This window comes from Hyperoodon ampullatus (assembly GCF_949752795.1).
Source record: "Hyperoodon ampullatus genome assembly, chromosome: 12".
NCBI classification, from domain to species: domain Eukaryota; kingdom Metazoa; phylum Chordata; class Mammalia; order Artiodactyla; family Ziphiidae; genus Hyperoodon; species Hyperoodon ampullatus.
The window spans coordinates 62,338,185-62,363,141 of NC_136925.1; the positions used below are offsets into that span (position 1 = coordinate 62,338,185).

The window sequence follows — 24,957 nt, forward strand, 5'->3', positions numbered from 1 at the left end:
ACCTAGATTTAAGGACTGGCCCTGCTAATTATAAGCTTAAAGCACCATAAACTCAGGCAGTCAATTAAAGTCAGTAGACAAATGGATAAAGAAGATATGGTATATATACACAAGGGAATATTACTCAGTCATAAAAAAGAATGAATTTCTGCCACTGCAGCAACGTGGATGGGCCTAGAGAATACTATGCTTAGTGAAATTAGTCAGACAGAAAAAGACAAAAACTGTATGATATTACTTATATGTGGAATCTAAGAGTTAATACAAATGAATGTATATAGCAAAACAGAAAGAGACAGATACAGAAAACAAATCAGTGGTTACCAGAGGGGAGAAAGAAGAGGGGAGGGGGAAGATAGGGTTATCAGATTAAGAGATGCAAACTACTATGTATAAAATAGATAAGAAACAAGGATATACTGTATAGCACTAGGAATTGCTGTCATTATCTTGTAATAACATTTAAAAGAATATAACCTGTAAAAACACTGAATCACTATGCTATACACCTGAAACTAATATAATATTGTAAGTCAACAATACTTCAATAAAAAATGATAAAAGTTTAAACATAAATAAAGTCAATCTACTGAGTGCCTTTAAGGGGTCTGAGTCCTGAGCTGGGGCCATTAGGGTGAGTAGCAATCGTTCACCCTCTTTTCTGAGCCTCTATTTTCTCACCTATAAAGTAAGGGTAATAATAGTGACTCTCCTCACAAGGCTATTGTGAAGATCCAATGAGAAAAACAAGAAAATAAATATACCGTGATGTTTGTGAAAGTGCTTTGTAAACTCTTTAGAGAGTTATAAACATAAGGTGTTGAAGACAACTCGAGGAGAGGGAAACTCTTCAGCTTTTTCTGGTGGCTTTCCTATAACTATTGACCATCCAGCCCCACGAATTTATCAAATACTAGTATTCTCTTCTTTAATGTCAGATTATATTCATTTTTTATATTCATATTTTTAAATGTACTTTTCCATCTCTTCTCTCCTCCTCCCACTTTACTGTGTTCCATAAATTGTAATGTTCTTTAATATCAATACGGCACTACAATATCAAATTACACAAAACATTAAATAAAGCATCAATATAAAATTCAAAGCAAAGAATAGCCCAAGGGCTCACAGCTTACAGTTTACAAGCCCATGTGTACACAGGCCCATCTGTGAGGGATATTTTAAACACTGTCAGTTGCATGGGTTATAGCTGATGGAGATCTCATCCAGGCTCTGGTTAACTCCCGGAGTTAATGAGAGAAGACTGTTCCTGCTCTGTACTCGTAGGCTGAGGCCCTAGTGCCACCTCTTGTCTGGGAAAGAGTGGTTTATGGAAGTGGAGGCATTACTCTTGGAACTGAAACCTTCCCCAATTCAAGTCTTCTGGAAATATATTAGGTCTACTGTATTTTTACCTCTCCTCTGATTCCGTATTATATGTACTAATAGGTGAATTTGGTCATTATATCTATTCTTGTTAATAGAAGACATTCACTTAGAGTTTGCTAAGTACCAGACAACACACAAAGCACTACAGAGGAATGAGAAACACATAATATGCATGATCCCTGCCTTGCAGGATTGTAGAAGGAAGTAAAACCAGCATTTATTTCCAGGCAGCAAGTGTTACTTTAGATTCTCCAACGAATGACACCTTGAAGTGAAGCAACTGAGGCTCAGAGAAATAAATTTTCTAAGATCACACAGCTAGCAAGTGTCTGAGCCAGGTTTATCCAAGGTCTGCCTTGTTCTGAAGTCCACGTGAAACCTTGCCACTCAACTTCACTACTTTCCTTAATCAGGGAAAGTGAACACAGACATTAAAGGAAACCTACAAATGAATAAGGACTAGAAATTCTACAGACTCATAAGTGCAAGGGAGACTGAGGGTCTAAAGTGCCCGGAGCTAGACTGGCCCTGATCTGAGCAGATTCTCAAGCAGGTCAATCAATGAATGATACAACCTGAGAAACAAGTAAGGTGGATGCCAGCCAGAGAAAAACAAAACAAAACAAAACAAAAAACTGTGCTGGAACCAAGAAAAATAGCACTGTGGGCAATTAAAACTTCTAATTAGAATAAAAGCTATAATCCCAGCACACCGTTTTGTCCTCCAGATTAAGATGCTTCATCTTTATGGCAATAGGAAGAATGAAAAGGACTATGGAAAGTTTGTAAATTACCAAAATGTTCACAGACTATCTTCCAGGCAAATACAAAGGAGTGCTGCTTCATTTGTTAGAATATTGCCAAGTTCGGGCTTCCCTGGTGGCGCAGTGGTTGAGAGTCCGCCTGCCGATGCAGGGGACACGGGTTCGTGCCCCGGTCTGGGAGGATCCCACGTGCCGCAGAGCGGCTGGGCCCGTGAGCCATGGCCGCTGAGCCTGTGCTCCGCAACGGGAGGGGCCACAACAGTGAGAGGCCCGCGTACCGCACACACACACACACAAAAAAAAAGCAAGAATATTGCCAAGTTCATTACGCTCAGCATTCATTAAATATCCCTTCCCACATAGCGCTCTCTTAAACAAGGTGAATGGAATCATTTTTCCCCTGATATTTGGTGTAGGTTCCAGTGACATAAGTGGGTAAGAGGATTTACAGAGGAAAAGTGAATACACTTGGCAACGTTTTCAAACATTTGCTTGGATTTTGTTTTCTAGGAGATGTACGACTGAGGGGTCAGACGGGGGTTCCTGCTGAACGCCGCGGCTCCTACCCATTCATTGACTTCCGCCTCCTTAACAGTGAGTAATCAAGTGTACCTGGAAAGGAACAAATGTTTCCTTGAAAAAAAAAATCTCATTTCCCTCTGAACTTCAAAACCCTTGGAGGTCCGCCTTCCTTCCTCCATCTCTCCCTGCCCAGTTGCAAATTAACCCTTGGTCCTTAGATTTCCTTAGTAGTGAAGTCATCCGGGCCCTGCCCTACCTCACAGAGCTTCAATGAGGGTCCAGTGAAATCATGCCAGCTTTAAAAATGTAAATCTTGAAAACAGTGAAGCACGACAGGAGGAAGCTATTCCTTTCATTATCCAGGACATTCTCTCCACCTTCAGCCCGGACTAGGCTAGAGGAGATTCTATTTTATTTTTGAAACCCCACAGGGTAACCTATTGTACAGCTGCCCTTAGTAACTATCCATTATCTAATTTTACTTTCTTTGTCTAATCTAAGTCTCTGAGGTCTGTTCTTGCATCCCTGGTAAAACGCTTCGCCCTGGCGAAGTCCTTTCAGTCTGCACTTGCTGCTGCTTCCTCCATTATAACTACTTCAGAGGTTCATTAATTTCTAACTTTCCTCTTCATATACTATTCCTCCTTTGGAGATTTGCTCAACCTCTGGTTCATAATTCTCTTAATTTCAGGTTCCTTTGGAAACCCAAACCAGTACCAGTCACCCCTCCAGATTTCACGTCTTCTAACTATCACAATCATCCTTCACTTGGGACTTGGGGGTGGGGAATGAAGAAAATGGATAAATTTCACAACTTGCTCCAAGGCTTTCAGTATGTGGTTCTCATAGCACTTCCCATCCATAAATTTCAAAGTGCTGGGTTGCACCCACAAAATATTACTTTCCTTTGGCATAAACAAGTTCAACTCAAGAGGGAATTTGATTTACCTTGACCCCTGAAAATTACTAGGGGAGATTGGAACTTGCTATTTCTGATCCTTAGATCCGCCAAAGGTCAGTGAAAGATGGACGTGTGTATTTCTCCTGGTTTGTCCACCTCCCATATCAGTGTGCAATATCTGTTTTTTCAGCTCTATCAGAGACACAGGGATTCGGAGTAACTCTTTTCATACTAGAGACGACTTCCCCCATCCAGACCCAAAAAAATGCATTTTAGAGGATACAGTCGAGTTCCTAGACTAATGCAATATTGGTTACAGCCTATGGGGAGCTCTGATGGTGTCTCTTACCCCGCCTTACCCTGAATGCGTTGTTCCAGCTATCCATGGAAGTTATCCCTTTGACGGCCCCTAGCCTGTATGGATTTCCAGGTCCCAGGCATATGGTCCCACCAAGCAGTGCGGGGATAAGCAAGGGTCCAATTCACTGTCTCATATAGACCAGGACTCAACGGCATCACATACCGAGGGTCAGAGGCAGAAAATAACCAAAAAGCCTCTTTTCAATAGTAAATGAAATGTTATATCATGGGTCCTAATATACGCCATGAACAAATGAGGAAAATAGGAGACATTTCTCCTTATAATTCCAAGGTTCCAAATGATAAACTTGTTTTGTTTATCTTAGTGTTAATGAGCAACATCAACTACTAATATAGTTATCCTTGCAGGTGGGATTATGGAATATTTAACTGTCTACATCATAGGTTTCTGTAACACTTGGATTTTTTTTAATACTTTGTTTCACTTTTTTTTTTTTTTTTTTTTTTTGTTGCGGTACGCGGGCCTCTCAGTGTTGTGGCCTCTCCCGTTGCGGAACACAGGCTCCAGACGTGCAGGCTCAGCGGCCATGGCTCACGGGCCCAGCCGCTCCGTGGCATGTGGGATCTTCCCGGACCGGGGCACGAACCGGTGTCCCCTGCGTCGGCAGGCGGACTCTCAACCACTGCGCCACCAGGGAAGCCCTGTTTCACTTTTTAAGCTGAAAAAAACTGGAAATTATAAAAAATTTGAAGAGGAAACTCAATGCAGATAATACTTCGCTGTTATATTATTCACAACATAATATTAGACCATCTGTAAGCAGGTGCCATCCTGTCATCCCTCTGCTGTAGATCCTCCAGGAACTTCCCGGTACCTGGACTCAACCCAAGCCTCCTTCCCCTGACTCTCTGCCCTCCATCCTCCTTTCACCTTGCCTGTTGCTCATGACCTCCCACCCGCCGAGTGACAGTGTTGGCCATCCATCCTGCAATTCACGTTCTCCTCTGCTCAGCACTCCACTCTGGATAACTCTTTCACTCGTATTTCTTTATCAGTAGCATATGCTAAGGCAATAATAATTTGCCTTCACTGTACTTTGTTTTCTAAGTGGTCTCAATTTATTTTCCTCGATACAAAAAACCACATCCCAAGATAGACTACAAGATCCGAAAGGATATTCTCTTTAGAGTTATTGATATCTTAGTAACTCCTGTTAACTGACCAATTAAAGTGTCCCCTTGAAAAGATTATATTAAATAATTATAAATGTCAATCATCTTCATTTAACCAAACAAGTCAGATAGAACTGAAGCCCTCTGATATTTTTCCTTATTTGTGATACTACCCATTCCATTGTCTAGAACCAATGACATTACTGTGGTCACTCTCCACAGTTTCCTTAGTCTACAGTTAAAGCAGATTGTCACCAAGTAGCAGCAGATGTGTGCATATCTATGTTATATAGAGTCACATAAGATATAATATATGTGTCACATCTCCTATTGCCTTAATTCTCTTTGATCTCCTTCATGTCCTTGTTGTGGTTTGCCTGAGTTGTTAGTGTGTGCTTTCTGCCTAAAGGGAAACATTTTACATATAACTTTATAAAAAATTTGAAATAAACCCCTGAGAATATTTTGAGACTTCCTCCTAAAGCTTTTAGTTTTACCATCTGATTCCAATTCTACATGATAAGTGTCAAACTAAAGTGATTTTTAAATGTAATTTACCTTAATTTTGAGTCAGTTTTTTCCAAGAATAGGCACAGACCCATTTTCCTCAGGTGCTTGCAGTTCTGCACACTCTCCCAAGGTAGAATCTCATCTAGGACTTTTTTAAAAAAACGTTTGTACGAAAAACAGAACCACCATAGTCTCTCTTCCCCGTGTCTGCATCCCTACAGCATTCCTCCTAAAAGGCTTTGTGAAACCTACATGGCTGCCATTCGCTGTCCAAAGTGTCCCTGGTGGCTTACCCTCTACCACCCACCTCAGCTATGCCTTGAATGGCTGAAACATGCCTAAGCAAAAATGTACACTAAGTAGTAAGACCCATTGTACTTCTCCATGGGCCCCATTAGCCACAGCCCCCAACCTGCCACAACAGGACAGGAGACATCAGAATTCATATCTAAAATAACTTTCCTTCTATCCGAACACAGTCTCTAGATATTCAAACAGAGAACTAGAACAAGGATGGGCAAACAACAGCTAATGCACCAAATCTGTGTCCCTACCCTGCCTGTTTTTGTCAACAAGATTTTATTGGAATACAGCCATGCCTATCCATTTATATATTGTCTACAGCTACTTTCACCCTACAATGGCAGAGTAGTTGCAACAAAGACCATATGGCCCACAAAGCCCCAAATACTTAGTATATGGCCCTTTACAGAAAAAAGTTACCAACCTTTAAGTTAGATTTTTAATCAGGGTAAAAGAGTTTATGACATCAGTATAGGCACATTTAGTCCAGTCTGTTTTCCTTTGTTAATGTCATATTTTTTTCTTTTCAATTCCCAGTGCCATCACGTTACATTAAGAATGGTCTCACATTAAAAAATTTACATGCAGTAGAAGTATAAACAAAAAGGGAAACTCTTGCTGATCCAGATTTTAAACTCCACAAGTATAATTTCTAAATGCACAAATTTTTTTTGCAAGAGGTGCTCTTTTCCCCATATTCTGTGAGGGCATAGTACTACCATGCCCATGTACCTGTCATCTACATGTAAGGTGACAATATATACCTGGTTTGCCGGAGATAGTCCTAATTTACACCTGTTGTCTAGGCATACCTATTAATAATGCCACTTTTCAACTCCCAAAACATCCTTATTTGGACAATAAATTACAAGGCCAATGGATTGTATGTTTTTTCCCCCAAAAAGTACTCTGAGACAACACCCCTCCTATGTCACATGCAATCTGAGAATAAAGATCAGAAAATCCTCCTCATAAGAAATTCATCCAGATCAATAGAAACATGTGAGATAAAATTACTTGTTAATAGCCAGTTTCATGTCCTATTTATATTTCCTACAATTTAGAAAAGAGGCATCTATATGAATTTCTAGAAGCTTCTCTGGATAAGTAGCAGGAAACTGTGACTTCAGCACCATTGTGTGGGACACAGGAACTATAGACTTTTAAAGAAGAGAGTCATCTTTACCTCTAAGCATGGAGGGGCAGAACAGAATGTGAAAAAAGGGTGACAATTATTTTTAATCCACATGAGGTTCTAAAACAGAGAACTGGAGGAGGGCAGGAGGGATGGGAATGTAATGGCTCATCTTATCCCCATGCTGATTTCCTACATACTGACTTCATTTACTGACTTTGTTTGGGGGGAAACAAGAGAGGGGAAAAATGTAGAGGAGTGTTCGGAGAGACGGGTGGCCAGAGATGAACGTTGCAGAAGCAATTACAGTTTCTGCAGAGCAGGTGGCTCCAGTGACCCCTGCTACATTTCTGTCTCCTGGCTTAATATAATCAGGAGCCTGAGTAGATAATGACTAGGTGGAGATGTTCCCGTGGCAACCACTTCAGAGCAACACGATGTGATTTCCACACTGGCTCAGCAAAGGAAGTGACATACAAAGCAAACATGCCCAGTGACTGTGGAGCTTGAGAGAAAGAAGGAGTATCAGCTGGAGGTTTTAGGGCACCAAATATCAGCTGCTACAGAGAGCCTGGAGCTCCAGACCAGCCCCGGGGCTGTGCAGTAGTAGGTTAATTGGCTATTTGGCTTGTCCTGTCAGTTAATTTGCTAACCTTGATGTTTAAAGTTCTATTCCTCCAGATCTGCCTCTCCAGGCAGGGCCATTTTAGCTGCACAAGCATGAGGTAATTTTAGTAGCACTACCAAAATATTTTCCTTTCATCGTTATTTCCAAAATAGAATATTTGCAAACATATATATATTGACCTTTTTATGAAGAATTGACCCAAAGACTCAAATGCTTTTTTTTTTAAATGCTTTTTTAAAAGCTCCCATCTAAACACATTACACCCTGCAGAAATATAAAATACATTCACAAAATGACAGTCAACCAAAAGCCACCCTGCATGTTACAAACCATCTGGTGCTAAGTGATATCCCCATCTTAAAGAGGGAGGGGCGGCAATTTGATTATAAACTCCATTTTCTAAGAGAGAATTCGTAGCAGATGGTAACAGCCTTTCAGTAATCTTCTGAAAGATAACTTTTTTAAAATTGAAGTATAGTTGACTTACAACATCATGTTAGTTTCAGGTGTATAGCACAGCGATTCAGATCTAGATAAAACTATAAATATACATATTATTTTCAGATTCTCTTCCCTTATAGGTTAGCACAAAATTTTGAGTATAGTTCCCTGTGCTACACAGAAGGTTCTGGTTGGTTATTTTATATATAGTCGTGAGTATATGTTAATCCCAACCTCCTAATTTATCTCTCCCCTCACCCCCCCTTGAATGATAACTTTAATGTTACCTATGAGAACCACACAAAATGTAAAGAAGCTAAACTAAAATGTGACAGCTGAGATATTGTTTAGGGTGCAAACTTGCAAGTAATAGATACATAAGTTCTGAAGTTCTAACGCACAGCATGGTGATTTTAGTCAACAGTACTGTATTATATACTTCAAAGTTGCCAAGAGCTCTTAACTGTTCTCACCACAAAAAAGAAATGATAACTAGGTGAAGGAATAAAGGTGTTAACTATCGCTACAGTGGTAATCATATTGTAATACATAAAGGTATCAAATCAACATATTTGTACACCTGAGACTTACACAATGTTCTATGTCGTTATATCTCAAATTGTTTTAAAAAAGAAAAATTTAAAAACAGAAAATAGACACTTCCCTGGCGGTCCAGTGGTTAAGTGCTTCCATTGCAGGGGGCATGGGTTCGCTCCCAGGTCGGGGAACTAAGATCCCACATGCTGCGCAGCGCGGCCAAAAAAATATATATATTAAAAACAGAAAATAAAATAAAAACATCCTTTGAAAAATGTTACTGTGATTTGAAAGAAGTCATGCTCAGAGGATGATATCCCACCAGCCCCAAACCCCAGCCCCCAGCCCTGTGCTCCCCAAACAGAGAAGGGGGGCGCTGGCTGGGATCAGCTCAGACTTCTCCAAGGTTAACGCCCCACAATTTCAAAGTTCAATATTTGCCTTCCTCTGGGAGAAAGGCAAGGCATTGGTTGTGGTTGTGGTCGTGATGCCTTCTGACTCACCTGGAATGTACTCCTTGATGGGCACTCAGGGTTTCTGGCTGCAGGCTCCCCAGCACTTCAGATGCGGAAGTGCCAGAGCAGTAGGATGGTTAGCCACCGAAATGCCACTGCACTGCAGAAGACAGAGTTGATGGTGTCCACACTGTTTTCCTCGTTCCCTGTCACTGTTTATCACTGGCCATCAGTGGACTGCTTCTTAGGATAAGCAGTATGCCAGGCCCCAAAGATACGAAGATACGTGAGACATAACCACTGCCTTCAAGGAATGTACAGAGACATAAGCAAATACATTTTGATATGACTGATACATCTAATAATACATGTGTCTAGAATAAGAGTACACATAATACGAGAAACATATGTGTGAACAAGATTCAGAGGAGAGAGTGATAAACTTGGGGGAAGTTAAAGAAAGGAAGAATTAACTCTATCTTGGGAAATGAGAGAAGGCTTTCTGGAGGAACTAAAACATGAGCAGCTCCGAAGCAACGATGATGTGAAGGAGGGCTGCACACTGAAGCCAATGTCCTTCAGGACCTAAGGAACCAGGAAAGAGTCGTCAACCCTTCTACTCAACTAGATGTAAATGTTTTGGGGTGATGCAGTATTCAAGGAGGAGCCAGAGAAGTCAGGAGAGATCATGCAGTAGCCCTGAGTGTCTGAGGAAAGCCACATTCAAAAAAGAAAGAGTTTTCACCCTCTAAAGCCAGAACTGAAAATAGCCCTTGCCTTCTGTTAACCTGGCTGACATCATTTAGCAAATTTATTTTTTATCTGAGTGATGAAAAACAGAAAATTGAATCCGTGAGCCCAGTATTTCCTCTGGGCTGTTATCCACTCATTCAGCAAACATTTGCTCTATGCCCAGCAGGCCGTGAGGCCAAGGTGCCCTGGGCCACACCAATAACCACTGGGCTGAGACAGCGTTTTACATGATGGCTAGCTCCTGTCTCTGATGACAATGGACTGGAGTCTGCCAGATCCACCAAACACAGATATCCGAATAATTCCTTTCCAGTCAACAAGGACTGGGGGGTGGTGGGATGGCACCTACTACATCCCTGGGCTGAAGATTCCGAGTGCTTAAAAGGAAACTTTGAGATATTCCTCTACCCTCAAAGACCTAACAACCTTATTAGATGGATAAGACAAATACGCATTATATCAAGGATCATACAAGAGCATAAACGAACTAGTTCTTAAGTAAATGACACGGACGGTAAATCAGAGACAAGAGAAGGCAGAGATGACTGAGTTGCCCTGAGCAGGAGAAGAGGACCTTATGGTCTCATGCTGAGACCTAAAAGATAAGGCAGAGCGTTGACTGGTTCAGGAGTTGCCTAGAAGTGAGACTGGGCTGACATATGGGAGATATTAGCACTGAGTAGGAAGAAGGTCCAAGAAGTAGTAAAATACGTTGACTAGAGAAAATGAAAAGGCTTAGAATGCCAAGATAAAGGATTTGAACTTGATTCCTAAAGCCAAGAGGATCGCTAGAGAATTTTAAGAAAAACGTGGATAAAGTAGTGTTTCAGAAAATTAAGTCTCATCCATATGTTAGGGGGAACAGACCCAATGAATCAAAAGGAATATAGTCAGGGGGCAGACTATGATGGCAGTAGAAATAAAGGTATAAATCCAGACATGATGTGGAGAAAAGGAGATAAAATGTGCTGATACTGAAGACTGGGGGTTCCAGGGGTTGGTCTGGTCATCTGAAAAACTGGAGGTGAGGTCAACGGTGAGGAAAGTGGAGGGTGGTGGGGAAAGTATGGTGAGCTCAGTCAGGACAAGTTGTCTGCAGGAGAGTCAAGTGGAAATGTCCAGGAGAAAGCTGGAAATAAGGGACTGCAGTGCAGGGCAGAGAGGCCTGTTTTGGAAGCTCCACTTGGGAGTCACATCCGTCCATGAGCCATATGGCCAGAATAGGTATCACAGAATCAACGACTACTTTGTTCAAATGCTCCTAGAGTATTAGTTTATAATAAGCTTGATTTAGCAAAGCACAAGACGGTTGATGAGAAAGCCCACAAGGAAGGAAGTTTCACCAGCAATTTCTTTTCCTCTGTGAGAAATAATTTAGACATCACAGTTCAGACACCTCTCCCCAACCCTCCCCTCATGGATTCTATTCAGTACAAACGTGGCTGCTTATATCAGAGCCCAGAGGGTTTGCTAACTCACCTGAACACAGCACAGAGAAATGGCAATTTTCTGCTGCAGCATTTCCTTGAATAAAACCCTAACCACCTGGAGTATTTCTGGCATAGTGGTGTCTTTGGATTTCTGGAGACAGTAAAATATAGAGGGAAGCAAGAGTAAGTCAAGTTTTTTTGACTGAAGTTTCCCTCTGAGTCACTGAGCTAGAATGACTTGTTTGTTAAATAAAATTAAATTCAACCTACCCAGAAGCAGTCACAGCCGATATCTTGTGACTTCATTAAATAAACAAAATGAGGGGTTATGTCCTCTGATTGCCACCCTACTCTCAAAGTTTCAGAAGATCTAAAAGACTCACCATGGTCCCCATTGAACTATATATGGAAAAATACAGTGTTTCCATCCTTAAAATCTTTTGTGTGTTTCCAAACTGAGATCTCACGGTTAACACACAAGATCAAGATCTTGTTTTCTTTCTAACTAGGAAAGCAGATTGCCTTGGGGCACCTGGGTGGTTTATTACTGATAAGTAACCTTAGGAGGGAGGGCAGTAGAACACATGCCTGAGGAAAGTGGCAGCAATTACAGAGGAAAATCCCAGGGGAAGGTGGCCAATGTCACTGCACCTAACAACGGTCACCACACCACCTAGGAGGTGCTTAACCCCAGGTCCAGGATGCAGGTGGCTGGCGGTGGAGCCCTCTCAGGCAAGGCTCCCCAAGGCTGCAGTCTCCCCAAGGCCGAGAAGCACAGGAGGGCTGCTGCGAACACTAGAAATAAGAGGCCTTCACACCCCCGCAGGCTGCTTCTCTGCCGGGTCCACCATGGCTGCCCACCTAGATCGCCGTGCCCACTGAACCACAGTCAGCAAAAGAGACTGGCAAAAAGACGATGAACTTGCAAGTCAGACCTGAGTTTCAATCTTACATCTTTTGTGAGCATGGGAAAGATGCTCAAACTACTTAATGTCCACACATATAGAAGGACATTGTAACATCAGACTCACTGGGTCAAGGTGAGAGGTAAATGAGATCAATGTGTCCAGCAGCCCGTCTGGCTCCTAATGGGTCCTCAATAGATGTAGTTTAACTTTGGATGTACCTACTGCCTCTGCTGAGTGTACGCCTACCTGGCCACCTCCTCCTAGGAGACATCTACATTCGTCCCACCGTATCCACAGGGGATTGGTTTCAGGAGCCCTGGGCCACGCGGATACCAAAATCGGCGAATGATCGAATCCCTTACAATCCATCCTCCTCATCCACGATGCGGAACTCACAGATACGAAACCTGCAGATAGGGAGAGCTGTCTGTCTGTCTTCACCGCTCGAGCCCTGGCCCAGCATTATGACCTTTGTGAAGACTCGCTTAACCCTCCCAGCTAACTAATTATTCCTGCTTCTGTGCTCCCACCATATCTCCAAGAAAGTATCCATCACACTGTAACTGCAAACTCTTTGAAGCTGAATCTCCAGATAGTATATTCTCAAAACATCCTGAGGTGATCTGATGCAGCGAACCTGGACCTTCTATGAGTATTTGGAAACCACTGACGTAGGTCAATAATGCCACACACATATCATATCAAGTGATAATAATAATAGCTAAGATGTGTGGAGCCTTTAGGTTCCAGACATTGTATTACGTATTTTGCACAGATTGACTCATTTAATCCCCACAAGATCCCTATGAAGTAGGCACTGCTATTTAAAATGAGGAAACTGCAGAAATTAACACACCACTGTGAAGCAATTATACTCCAATAAAGTTGTAAAAAAAATAAAAAATAAAAATAAAAAAATAAAATGAGGAAACTGAAGCCCAAAGAGGAGAAATAACTCTCCCAGGAAATAACTTGTTAGTCAGAATTCAGACCTCAAAAATACAATGCCAGAGCACAAGTTCTTAACCATCCTGGACTATAACTCTTCTTTATATATGAATTTTAATATTCAAAGTCAATACATGTATGTCATACATTCCTTTTAAGTGCCAAGTACTCATATGAAGTATTTTTCTTACATTATAATCATTATTTTCTTTTTATAGTACATTTAGACAATTCCCTTTTTGGTATGAAATGCTTCAATATCATTGAACAAATGTTTCTATAACTTAACAAGAAATTTGTAATTATACACCTAAATACTAGATTTTGCAACTTTTCAACTCTGTTTTTCAATATTCCTACTGTTCTGGCAGACGGTGCCAAGTGACAAATTGCTCATTTCATCACCTGACCTTGTGTTCTTTGATAAGAAAGAGAAGGGTGTGGTGGTGACAGCTGAGGACGCTTGTCAACTGTCCCCAAGAAGAAGGAAATGGAATCACTATTGTGACAAATTTAAGTCAGATTTGAGGCTGCCACCGGTTGCTTTAATTTTTCTCCAGGGGGAGTTGGTTATTTCCTGTCATGCAAACTACATCGTTGAAAGACAGTTTCTCAAAATGTTTATAATACATGAAGTAAAAAGAAGCAGGATACAAATTGCGTAACTTAAAAGAAGATCTCAGTTATGTTTTTAAAACTACACCAGAATTTTAACAGGGATTATTTCTAGATGATTATTATTTCCCTCTTTCTGTTTTTCTATTTGTTATATCATAAGCATGTATTCCTCTTATATTCAGAAAAAAAAAAGAAATTTTATTGAAAAGAAAAAAACTCAATGTTGACCAGAAATAGAATCTTTACCTTTTTTCCTAAATAAAGTAATATCAGCACACAGAAAATGAAGTTGCAGCCATGGTCCAGAAAACATTATTTACTGGGCTATCTTGGAAAACTGATTGGAAGTTGTGAGGTTGGGTAGTTATCGAAGTCATGTATGGTACTTCACAATGATGGCTTGTCCTTTAAAGATGAAGTTTATTCCAAAGAACATGAATCCAGACTTCTAATTCACATTTAAACAGCACTTTACATTTGACAAAGCTTTTAAATGAAGGCACTCAAGAGATCTTTCAGCCCTGTTTTTCAGTTTTACAAGCAAAAAAACAACCAACAAAAAAACAGAGAGGCTAAGTGACTCACTGCAAGGTAATGAAAGAGTAAAGATCCAGGATTCGGGCCTTTTGACATTGTTTTTCCACACAGTCACACGACCTTCCTTATTTAAACGTTAACTTAAAGATATAAAATAACTTTTACCACTTGTGATGAGAGGAAAAGATAAAACAAGGATTCTCCCTGAAGCTGGTGGGAGCCAGCTGCCTGGGTTTGGATTCTGGCAGCAGCGGCTGCCCAGACCTCTCTCTGCTCCAACTTCCTGGGCCGGAAAAGGATTGAAGAGTACAGACCTCATAGGCTTATTGTGAAAAGTAATGAGTAAAGTAAAGTGCTAGCACAGTAGCCATCCCAGTACAGATCCTCAATAACTGTGGGCTTTTATTATTACGGTTATTCATATTTCTATTTCTCTATGACCATATGTAGAAGTGCTTTGTGGGAAGAGTATACAATACATAACACATTTGACTTCTATTGAAGGCAGTGATTCATTAACCCTTTTCAGTTTTTCGTTCTTTCACTTATTCGTTCTTTCAACAAATATTTATTGAGCTTCCCCCTGCAATGCCAGACACATCTCTTTCCCAAGTACGTTTCTAAATAAAGTGGTAGGAGAAAATGGTAGCTGGAAACATGGGATTGGAAGTATTTTGGTTTTGTTTTTGCAAGACATTTAAGCATGCTGAAATTATGGTGAGAAAGATCTAGCTGAGAAAGGACAATGGAGTATATGAGAGAGACAAGTCATAACTGGGAGTTGTTAGGGAGGGGGGAGTTTCCCCCTCTACCTGTCTTGAGTTCTTGTGGAGAGACAGGTAATAACATGGACACAAGACAGATGAAAAGGAGAAAAAGAAACAAATTTTAATTCATGTGCATGAAGGACTCATAGAAAGGGAACCTAAGAAGTGGCCAAAGCAGGCTACTTTTATACTTTTTTACACAAAATAAATTTGTGAGGAATTGACAGGATGAAGAAACTTAGATTTGAGGTGCCCAGTTAGGGAAGAATCTAAACAGAGTTTGGGCTTGTAAATTAGAAGAGGAAATAAGGTTTGTTTATGCAAGCGTCTCAGCCCCAATTCCCAGTCGTCCGTGATCAGGGTGTCCTTCTACCTCCAGATACAAGGAGTGCACCTTTCACATGAGAGGCTGATTTCCTGCTTTCAGGGGGACAGAGAGGAAAATCAGAGCATCCCTCTTACACTGACCGTTTCTTAAGTAATTTTTTTTTTTTTTTTTTTTTGCTGTACGCGGGCCTCTCACCGCTGTGGCTGCTCCCGTTGCGGAGCACAGGCTCCGGATGCGCAGGCTCAGGGGCCATGGCTCACGGGCCCAGCCGCTCCGCGGCATGTGGGATCTTCCCGGACCGGGGCACGAACCCGCGTCCCCTGCATCGGCAGGCGGACTCTCAACCACTGCGCCACCAGGGAAGCCCCCATCTTAAGTAATTTTAATTCAAAATAATCAATATGCCATTGAGGCATATTTTGGGGTGACCTGCCTGGGGCCCCAACAGAGCAAAATGTCCTGAAAACGTAGTAGGGGGACTGGCCTTAGAAAAGGAGGCAGCTCATCTAATAGAATGGATAGAACGAAGACAAGAATGTCTGCAGAGTAGGTTTTATAGGTTTTGTAGCAAAATGGTAAGGAATGTCCCACCTAGTGACTTTCAATCTCTCCATGAAGTAGGAAGCAAGGTGGAGGGTGGTAGAGACAGGGCACTGGAGGACCCTCTGAGCTCGACGGCCATGCATTTGTGGCCCAGAGAGAGAGTCCTGTGCTCCACCTGGCCACCAGCCCTCAGCGTCTGTTGGACCACAGCGGTGGTGCCACTAAAAGGAAAATTCCAGCAACAGCATGGTGGCCTGGCCCCACCTGGGACAGCTAAGTCTGTGTCATTGCTTTCCCGTTTTCTCACAGTGTGGACCATTATAGATAAGCTCGTCACAATATAGATAAGCTTGGGGCTTCCCTGGTGGCGCAGTGGTAGAGAGTCCGCCTGCCGATGCAGGGGACACGGGTTCGTGCCCCGGTCCGGGAAGATCCCACATGCCGCGGAGTGGCTGGGCCCGTGAGCCATGGCCGCTGAGCCTGCGCGTCCGGAGCCTGTGCTCCGCAACGGGAGAGGCCACAACAGTGAGAGGCCCGCGTACCGCAAAAAAAAAAAAAAAAAAAAAAAAAAAAAAAAAAATATAGATAAGCTTGTCACCGTTCCTGCCCCGGGCTCCCCCACTCTTCCACATCTCCCACAGTGCAAAACTGAAAACAAAGAAAGTGATAACCTCCTGTCGAAGACTCCTCTCTTCTTTCTTGGGCTTACTTGTGCTCTGTGGGTAACATAATCTGTAAGGAATGCCCAGCGATGAAAATAAGTTTTCCTTCTGTCTCCAGTGTCTCTGCCCTGCACACCCACCCCATGACCACCCACAGGAGCCAATTCATCACATGAAGACAGCTGTGGCAGCAGCTAGTTTATGTCTAGGCGGGGGTTGGGAGGCGTTTCCTCCTTGCTCTTCTTCCCCCAGTGGCTATGGATCCTGTGGCAATGTGAAGATTTCTAGCACCTTCTCTCCCAAGAGTCGCCAAGAACTAGTCACGTAGAACAAACTTAACCTTAGCGTAGATTGCAGGCCCTAGTACTCCCCCTTCCCTCTCCCACCTACCATTGTTTGACAATCTTTGCCAAGTGAAAAAGGAAAGTCCCCCATCTCCTCTCTTCTTCTTTTCTCATTCTTTCCTTTTGTGCCTTAGCAGATCCGCTTTGTTTTCTATTTTGGAGACAATTCTTGGTAAAGACCAGGAAACTAAAAATCCACCCAAAAAACCTTCTCCTTGGAAGACCTGGAGTAAATCTCTCTCTCTCTCTTTTTTTTAAGAAGAAAAGGTAAACTAAACAATTCAAATTTATCGAGAATATACTGAGTGCCAGGATATGAGCTACAGGAGATAAAAGATAAAACATTTGGGGAAAGGCTGGTACACAACTCAGACAACACTAGCTAAATTAACACGAGATAAACTGACAGGTGCCAAGGAGGCTCCCATGGAGAGAGCATTGGTCATTCTAGTGAAGGACCTCATGGAGGGGTTGGCATTTGTACTTGGACAACAGTTGGATTTTTATAAGTAGAAATTTTAAAAAGTGCATTCAAAATAAAGACCAGAGGTGGGGAAAAGTTGGGTTCATTCAAAAGCTGAGTGCCTTCAAATCCTAGGGTGAATGTGTAGTGTTGAAGGGAGAGAGCTGCACGGTTGGAGGGAATGTAATCAGAATTGATGTAAAGTTAGGCTGAACTTTTACTAAACCATGGGGATTGTTTAGAACTATACCAGGGGCTGTCTTGAATATCAGTTTGTCGTTTACTCTGTAAAATAAAACGGAGACTCACTGAAGGCTTGTGTGTAAAGAAAAATATGTTTTCTCCTCCCTTGTTCCTTGCACAGCAAGTGGTTGCTTCTTTTTACTATTAAAACTAAGTTACAAAGGAATGGCCAGTGATTCCTGGCTGTACAATGAAAGTGCATTCTCTACCACTTCAACACCTTTAGTCCAATCTCCTACACCTAAGAGCAAGACTCCTTTAATGTCATGCTTTATAAAAACCCCATATACTGCTCTTGATGTCCAATTCTATTTCAAATTGTTAAATAGAAAGTTTAGGATCTCAATCTGATATCAATATAAAATGTATCATTGTAACTCAATTAGCTGATATTTATTGAGAGGGTTCTCTGTGCTAAGCCCTTTTTTTTTTTTTTTTTTTTTTGCCGTACGCGGGCCTCTCACTGTTGTGGCCTCTCCCGTTGCGGAGCACAGGCTCCGGACGCGCAGGCTCAGCAGCCATGGCTCACGGGCCCAGCCGCTCCGCGGCATGTGGGATCTTCCCGGACCGGGGCACAAACCCGTGTCCCCTGCATCGGCAGGCGGACTGTCAACCACTGTGCCACCAAGGAAGCCCCTAAGCACTTTTTATGTATAACCTTATTTATCCCTCTTAACAATGTGGTAGGTTCTGTTCATTATTTTTATCTTCAATTGACACAAGAGGCAGTGGAGGCACCAAGGAGATGCAGAAGTCCACATAGCTGCATGGGACACAGTCAGGTTGCAAAGCCACACAGTAGATTCTAGGGATCATCCCCCATAACCCTTTGCTGGAAGGCTCCCCACCACCCTCCCTGATGACGATGGCATCCTCCTTAGGCCGGTCTCCAGACACACTAAGGCTGCTGGGATCCTCTTTTTCATGATTTATTCACTAAATAGATACGTATTGAGCACCTACTCTGTGTCAGGCAGTGTTCTAAGGGCTTAGCTCCAACAGTGCAAAGGAAACAAACAACAAACTTCCTTCTTTTAAAGGACCTCTTCCTTTAGAGTATTTTCTCTACCACATTTGTCCCTCTTGATTATAGCAACAATTATTTAAGGGGAAATATTAGGTCTGCATAATGTAAACACTATTCTTGATACTACTGCCAAAGCATCTTAATCTTCATGTAAAGAATTAGTTTCAAAGACAAATAAATGATAATACCTCAGAGGGAAATGTCTTAAAAGATAAGTGTTGATCAATATATTGAAAGACAAGCATGTTCTAGTCAGTTGAATATTCTCTTAAGTGGGAATTGCCAAACACCAATAACCTGTTTTGAAAGAATTATAATAGAACCAAAAATTCCTAAAACAAAGCTATTTGAGACTTAACTTTTAGTTTTTCTTCAGTGACTCATGACTTCTCAGAATCTTAGAATTCTTCAGAGTCAATTATTTTTAATAGCAATTATTACCTGGAACTGCAAAACAATCTTTGTGAAGACGTTAGCTTTCTTATGTATAAACTTCCCATTTGCTGAACTTGCACAGGCCAGTGGTACCACCTGAGACTTTGAAAATAATCTAAAGCAGTGGGTTTTTATTTCAGCTGTTTGGAAATGACTAACAGAGTAATACAATGGATGAATTTCATCTAACATTAATAGTTGGATAAGTAAAAAACACCCAGTATATGGAAATTAGTAAGACATGTCACTATAGTCTTATGACAGGAATGTTCTCTTAGAGTATTTTTGAACTACCTATTTAACAGCTCTTACCACCGTAAATCACCCATTGGTATTATTTTTTAAGTGTTTTAAATAGAGAAGATTAAGAGAAGGCACATTATACTCGTTTAAATGATAATTAAGAGGCTCTGATAACCATTTACCAATGATATTAATGGCATGAATATTAAGAAAGGGTGACTCAAGGTGATTTAAGGACAATTTAAATTGCATAAGAGAGATGAAAAATTGAGCTGAAGTATTAAGGAATTCTTAAATTCCGCTTCTTACATTGTGGAGTGGAATTTTAAATCAGGATGAGATATATGTGCAAAGCAGCAACAAAATAATATATATATATATTTAATTGAAGTATAGTTGATTTACAATGTCACATTAATTTCAGGTATACAGCACAGTAATTCAGATATAGATATAGATATAGATATAGATATATTCTTTTTCAGATTCTTTTTCCTTATAGGTTATTACAAATTAGCAATATAGTTCCCTGTGCTATACAGTAGATCCTTGTTGATTACCTCTTTTCTATATAGTAGTGTGTGTATGTTAATTCCAAACTCCTAATTTATCCCTCCCGCACTTTCCCCTTCGGTAACCATAAGTTTGTTTTCTATGTCTGTGGGTCTATTTTTGTTTTGTAAATAAGTTCATTTGTATCTTTTTTTTAGATTCCACATATAAGCAGTATCATATGACATTTGTCTTTCTCTGTCTGGTTTACTTCACTTAATATGATAATCTCTAGGTCCATCCATGTTTCTGCAACTGGCATTATTTCATTCTTTTTATGGCTGAGTAATATTCCATTGTGTGTGTGTGTGTGTGTGTGTGTGTGTGTATATATATATATATATATATATATATATATATATACCACATCTTCTTTATCCATTCATCTGTTGATGGACATTTAGTTTGCTTTTATGTCTTGGCTGTTGTAAATAGTGCTGCAGTGAACATTGGGGTGCATGTATTTTTTCAAATTATAGTTTTCTCTGGATATATGACCAGGAGTGGGATTGCAGGATATGGTAACTCTATTTTTAGTTTTTTAAGGAACCTCCATACTGTTCTCCATAGTGACTGTGCCAACTTACATTCCCACCAACAGTGCAAGAGGGTTCCTTTTTCTCCACACCCTCTCCAGCATTTATTGTTTGTAGACTTTTTGATGATGGCCATTCTGACCATCATCAAAAAGTGATACCTCATTGTAGTTTGGATTTGCATTTCTCTAATAATTAGCGAGGTTGAGCATTTTTTCATGTGCCTATTGGCCATCTGTATGTCTTCTTTGGAGAAATGTCTACTTAGGTCTTTTGCCCATTTTTTGATTGGGTTGTTTGTTTTTTTGGTACTGAACTGTATGAGTTCAACAAAATAGTATATTGTTAAAAGAACATTAAACATTAAACAAAAGAACATTAAAATCACTTTGCTGTATAAAATTAAATGCCAAATGACAGTATCATGTGTGCACATCCCCTGATGCCAAACTTAGTCTTCCTTCTCGGAACTAATGAAAATCAATTTTGCTTTTATTCCCATCTTATGTCAATAAAATGTAAGCTACACAAGGAAAGAAACTTTATCTTGTTCACTGCTGTATCCTAGTGCCCAGAACAATGCTTTGCACGTGGTAGGGGCTTGACAAATATTTCTTGAATGAATAAATATATTATTTAAAGTGTTTATTCAAAAAGACTTGTTACTATGGATGGCATATTCTATTTTTACTAAAGTTAGTTTGTACATAATATGCTGACAACAGTGGCTGAAGGTTTGCCTTGTTACAAGAAGTTTTTCAAATAAGAGTTCAGTAAAGAGTATTTTCATGAAGACTAGCAACATTATGTGGTACAGCTACCATATTACATATATTCCATTCTAAAGTATTCGTATTTGTGACACAGCATTAATACTTGAAATGCAATATATAGGATATATTTTAGCAAAAGGAACATATGTTCTTTCTAAGGAATAAAGAAAATTAAAACATATGACTGGGGCTTCCCTGGTTGCGCAGTGGTTGAGAGTCCGCCTGCCAATGCAGGGGACGCGGGTTCGTGCCCTGGTCCGGGAGGATCCCACATGCCGCGGAGTGGCTGCGCCCGTGAGCCATGGGCCGCTGAGCCTGCACATCCAGAGCCTGTGCTCTGCAATGGGAGAGGCCACAACAGTGAGAGGCCCGCGTACCACAAAAAAATATATATATATGACTGAATCATCCTTTGCCCTTAAGCTGTATTTTCAAGCCTATAGCCTTCGTTAGTATGTATCATTTATAGCACCATTTCCCAAGGTGTGATGTACATACCAGAGGATACACAAGAAGATCTTCTTGTTACAGGAAGATCTTTTCCTTTAATAGTTACATATTTATTTTAATGTACTAGGGAAAATGTAACTAGCACATCAAATCTATTTTTATTGATACCAAATTAATACAAGATACACTTAAGTAAAAATGAACTCACTTGATTTAAAGAAAGGTACTAGGTGCACAGTGGTGTAAGTAGATATGGTAAAGACCATAATAATGGCTGGTGGGTGAATGAAACTGGGGGAGACTCTGACTTTAGTTCTTGCTTGGAGCAAGACACATCCTGCATCCTATGAGGACCGTCTTACAAGACTGAAGTCTGTTGCTTTACCACCTTCACCAGCTAAGTTTTTATATGGTAGAATGGCTTTTAACGTTCTCAGACTCAGTGCTTCCATTTTATAGCACATAATTTATAATGTCCTCCTATACTATCTTGAAACGAAATCTGTAACCTACTTGTTCACATAAGTTCGAAAAAAAAAATCAATCTAAGGTCCTGGCTGTATTAGAAAGCAAAAATACAATACAAGCAACATGTGACTTAAATAATGTTTTCAATATGTAAATCCTTGGGGATTACCACCTTAGAAGGCACAATGATGCAGTCAAATACTGCATCTCCATGCAGAATCGCTGTGAGTGACAGCTACTACTACAGACTGGCGCAAGGGTGTTACGTAGGTAACGCAATCCAATATCATAAGCAGTTTTGCCACTGGTGATTTCCCAAGACGGAGAACAACTTCTGATAAAGTCCTGCCCACCACCCCTCCCTGCCAAAATTACATTCCTCCCTTAATTTGCGTAGTAGTTGCATTCCTGAAAAAGGAATATTAAACTTTGCAGAAGAATACTTTGTGCTTATATGTAAAACAAGGAAACAGGATTAGGTTCCAGGTTCAGATAATTATAAACAGACTTTTTACATACATGAATACCTGAGTGGCCGTTGAAAAGTTGGAACAAGATACAGGACAACTCTTTGATGTGTGGAAGTATCCCACACCCTTCAGCACATCCAGTGTTCCTGGCTCCCTTCCACTGAATTCCGTTCAGGCTCTTTCTGTCGTTGTGGTGACCAAAAATGCTCCCAACATTTCCCAAGTGCCTCCCACGCTGATCTCATAAATCCAGTAGCACTCCTGGGTTTCGTTGTTTAAGCTCTTCACTGCTAGCTAATGGGTAGTCATTAATCCACTTTGAGCTTTCTATTTATCAGTGATAGCATTTGGTTCTAAAGTATCTTAAATATAAAACATTAGCTCTGTGGCTTCTAGAGCAACTATAAAAATATTCTATTTTATTAGTATTACAGGAGTTTTATTGTTTACAGCTTGTTAACTGTAAAGTTTGTTGGCTTACAGTTGGTAAAGAATAAGTACTCTTAACGTAAATTTCAGAGAGTTTGGTTGCTTTTACGAAAAATATTTCAGAGTTGGGGCTACTGAAAGAATCTGAAATTCAATATAGCTAGAAATCTGGTTACTGAAAATCGGATACTTTCTGAATTATCTAAGCCTCCTAGGGCTGCAAATTTTGACAGCATAGCTTTAAAAGCAGATTCTTGGCATAATTTTGAGTGGGTTTTGACCAAGTCATGCTGAGAAATTTGCAACTGCAGCATTCATTGGGATGTACAAGAAAGAGAAAAAAAAATTAATGAAAACTTTCCAGGGTGAGGGACCTTAAACTTAACTGAACTTCTGAACTTTACACCCTGTTGTGATCTTTCTGACACTTTGAAGAATCGTTCTGGAGAGTCTCCAGAGAGCACACTCCTCACTCTTCATTCTTAAACAGTGTGAAATCTGTCAACCCAACCAGGTCATCAAGAGGGCAGACTGTGACTTGTCATACAGAGAGGGATGTTCTCTAGGACACTGAAGAAGCTGGGCACATTTTGCTTTTTACCAAGAGCGAGACCCTGGCTTTTTGAGAAAGGGACTGATTTCCATACATTGGGAAAGCTGGCTTAGCACGTCCACTTGAATCCAACACAAGCTACCAAAGTGACATCTGACATCCATCCCCTTAATTCTTATCAGAAAGCTGATCATTGAAAACAACTAACAGAGCTTTATTTGCAGACAATGGAAAGTTTAAAACACCTCAGCTGAAGCAGAACCTGATTTTTTTAAATTATTAATTCTATTGTGGGAGACAAAGAATATCAGTTACTGAGAGGTGGGAACTCTTGATGCCTCTTCGTCTACTTGTTCTAGGTTTTTGTTGTTTTGGTTTTCTTTAACTGAGTTCTTTAACCTTTCGGTACTCTGTTTCTCTGCTTATAAACTTGGAATAAGGATAGCTATTATTAGTTCAGGGTTTTGTTGTTGTTGTCGGAGAACTGGGAACTCTGGGCAAAATTACCAAATCAATGAAGTTTTTCTTTGACTTTCACACCTTCTTTAACTCATTCCATTGTGCTAAATGCTGGGGATTAAAAGGTCATTAAGGGGGCTTCCCTGGTGGCACAGTGGTTGAGAGTCCGCCTGCCGATTCAGGGGACACGGGTTTGTGCCCCGCTCCGGGAAGATCCCACATGCCGCGGAGCGGCTGGGCCCGTGAGCCATGGCCGCTGAGCCTGCGCGTCCGGAGCCTGTGCTCCGCAATGGAAAAAGGTCGTTAAGGCATAGCTCCTGCCCTCAAGGAACTAACATTTTAGTGGGTGAGAAAACAAGTAAATATGACAATTCTGCCTTGCATGAATAACTGCTTTGCTGAACATAGAGGCGGGGTTGCTATGGGAACCCAGTGCAGAACAGCAGCCACCACTGGGAAGGATGGAGAAGACTTTCCAACATCCTCTATCTCCTCTCTCAGCCTCTCCACCCTAACTTCCAGCTCTCCCCAAAGCAGAGGCTGCCCTTCTGAGATAGAACCCCAAGCTTTAGACTGTTCCTTTTGCCCCTTCCATCAGAATCTGTCTGTTTGATGTTGCCTATCTAATTGTGAACTAAGTCAAGCTAAGGTATTCATTGATTGGTTAAGTGACTCTTTCCAGATGATAGTTGCATGCTGACTAGGGCTGTCCTTACCCATTCCACTAATCTTTATTGAGCATGCACCGTGTGGATTAATTTCAATTCTTTTACCCAGAAGACTGATGAGTGGGAAAACCAAGGCTTGAGCCTGGTAATCTCACTATAGACCAAAGGCTCTTTCCTTGGAATTACACTCTTTTATCGCAGTCTGTTGGCTCTGCCTAGCTAGATAGCCCCACTGGCTGAGACTCCAAGTAGAGCAGTAGGATCGTGCTAA

General features: G+C 41.0%; 1 protein-coding gene across 2 annotated transcripts in view; it reads left to right on the forward strand.

The window, feature by feature from the left end:
- The window catches only part of PDE7B (phosphodiesterase 7B), a gene marked incomplete at both ends in the record, with an annotated part of 214,726 nt that overhangs the window by 130,888 nt on the left and 58,881 nt on the right, over positions 1–24,957 (forward strand). For both annotated transcript variants that reach the window (XM_079716794.1, XM_079716793.1), the window contains one exon: positions 2,664–2,747. In XM_079716794.1, the coding sequence (XP_079572920.1) occupies positions 2,664–2,747 (84 nt within the window). The remainder of the gene's footprint in view (positions 1–2,663; positions 2,748–24,957) is intronic.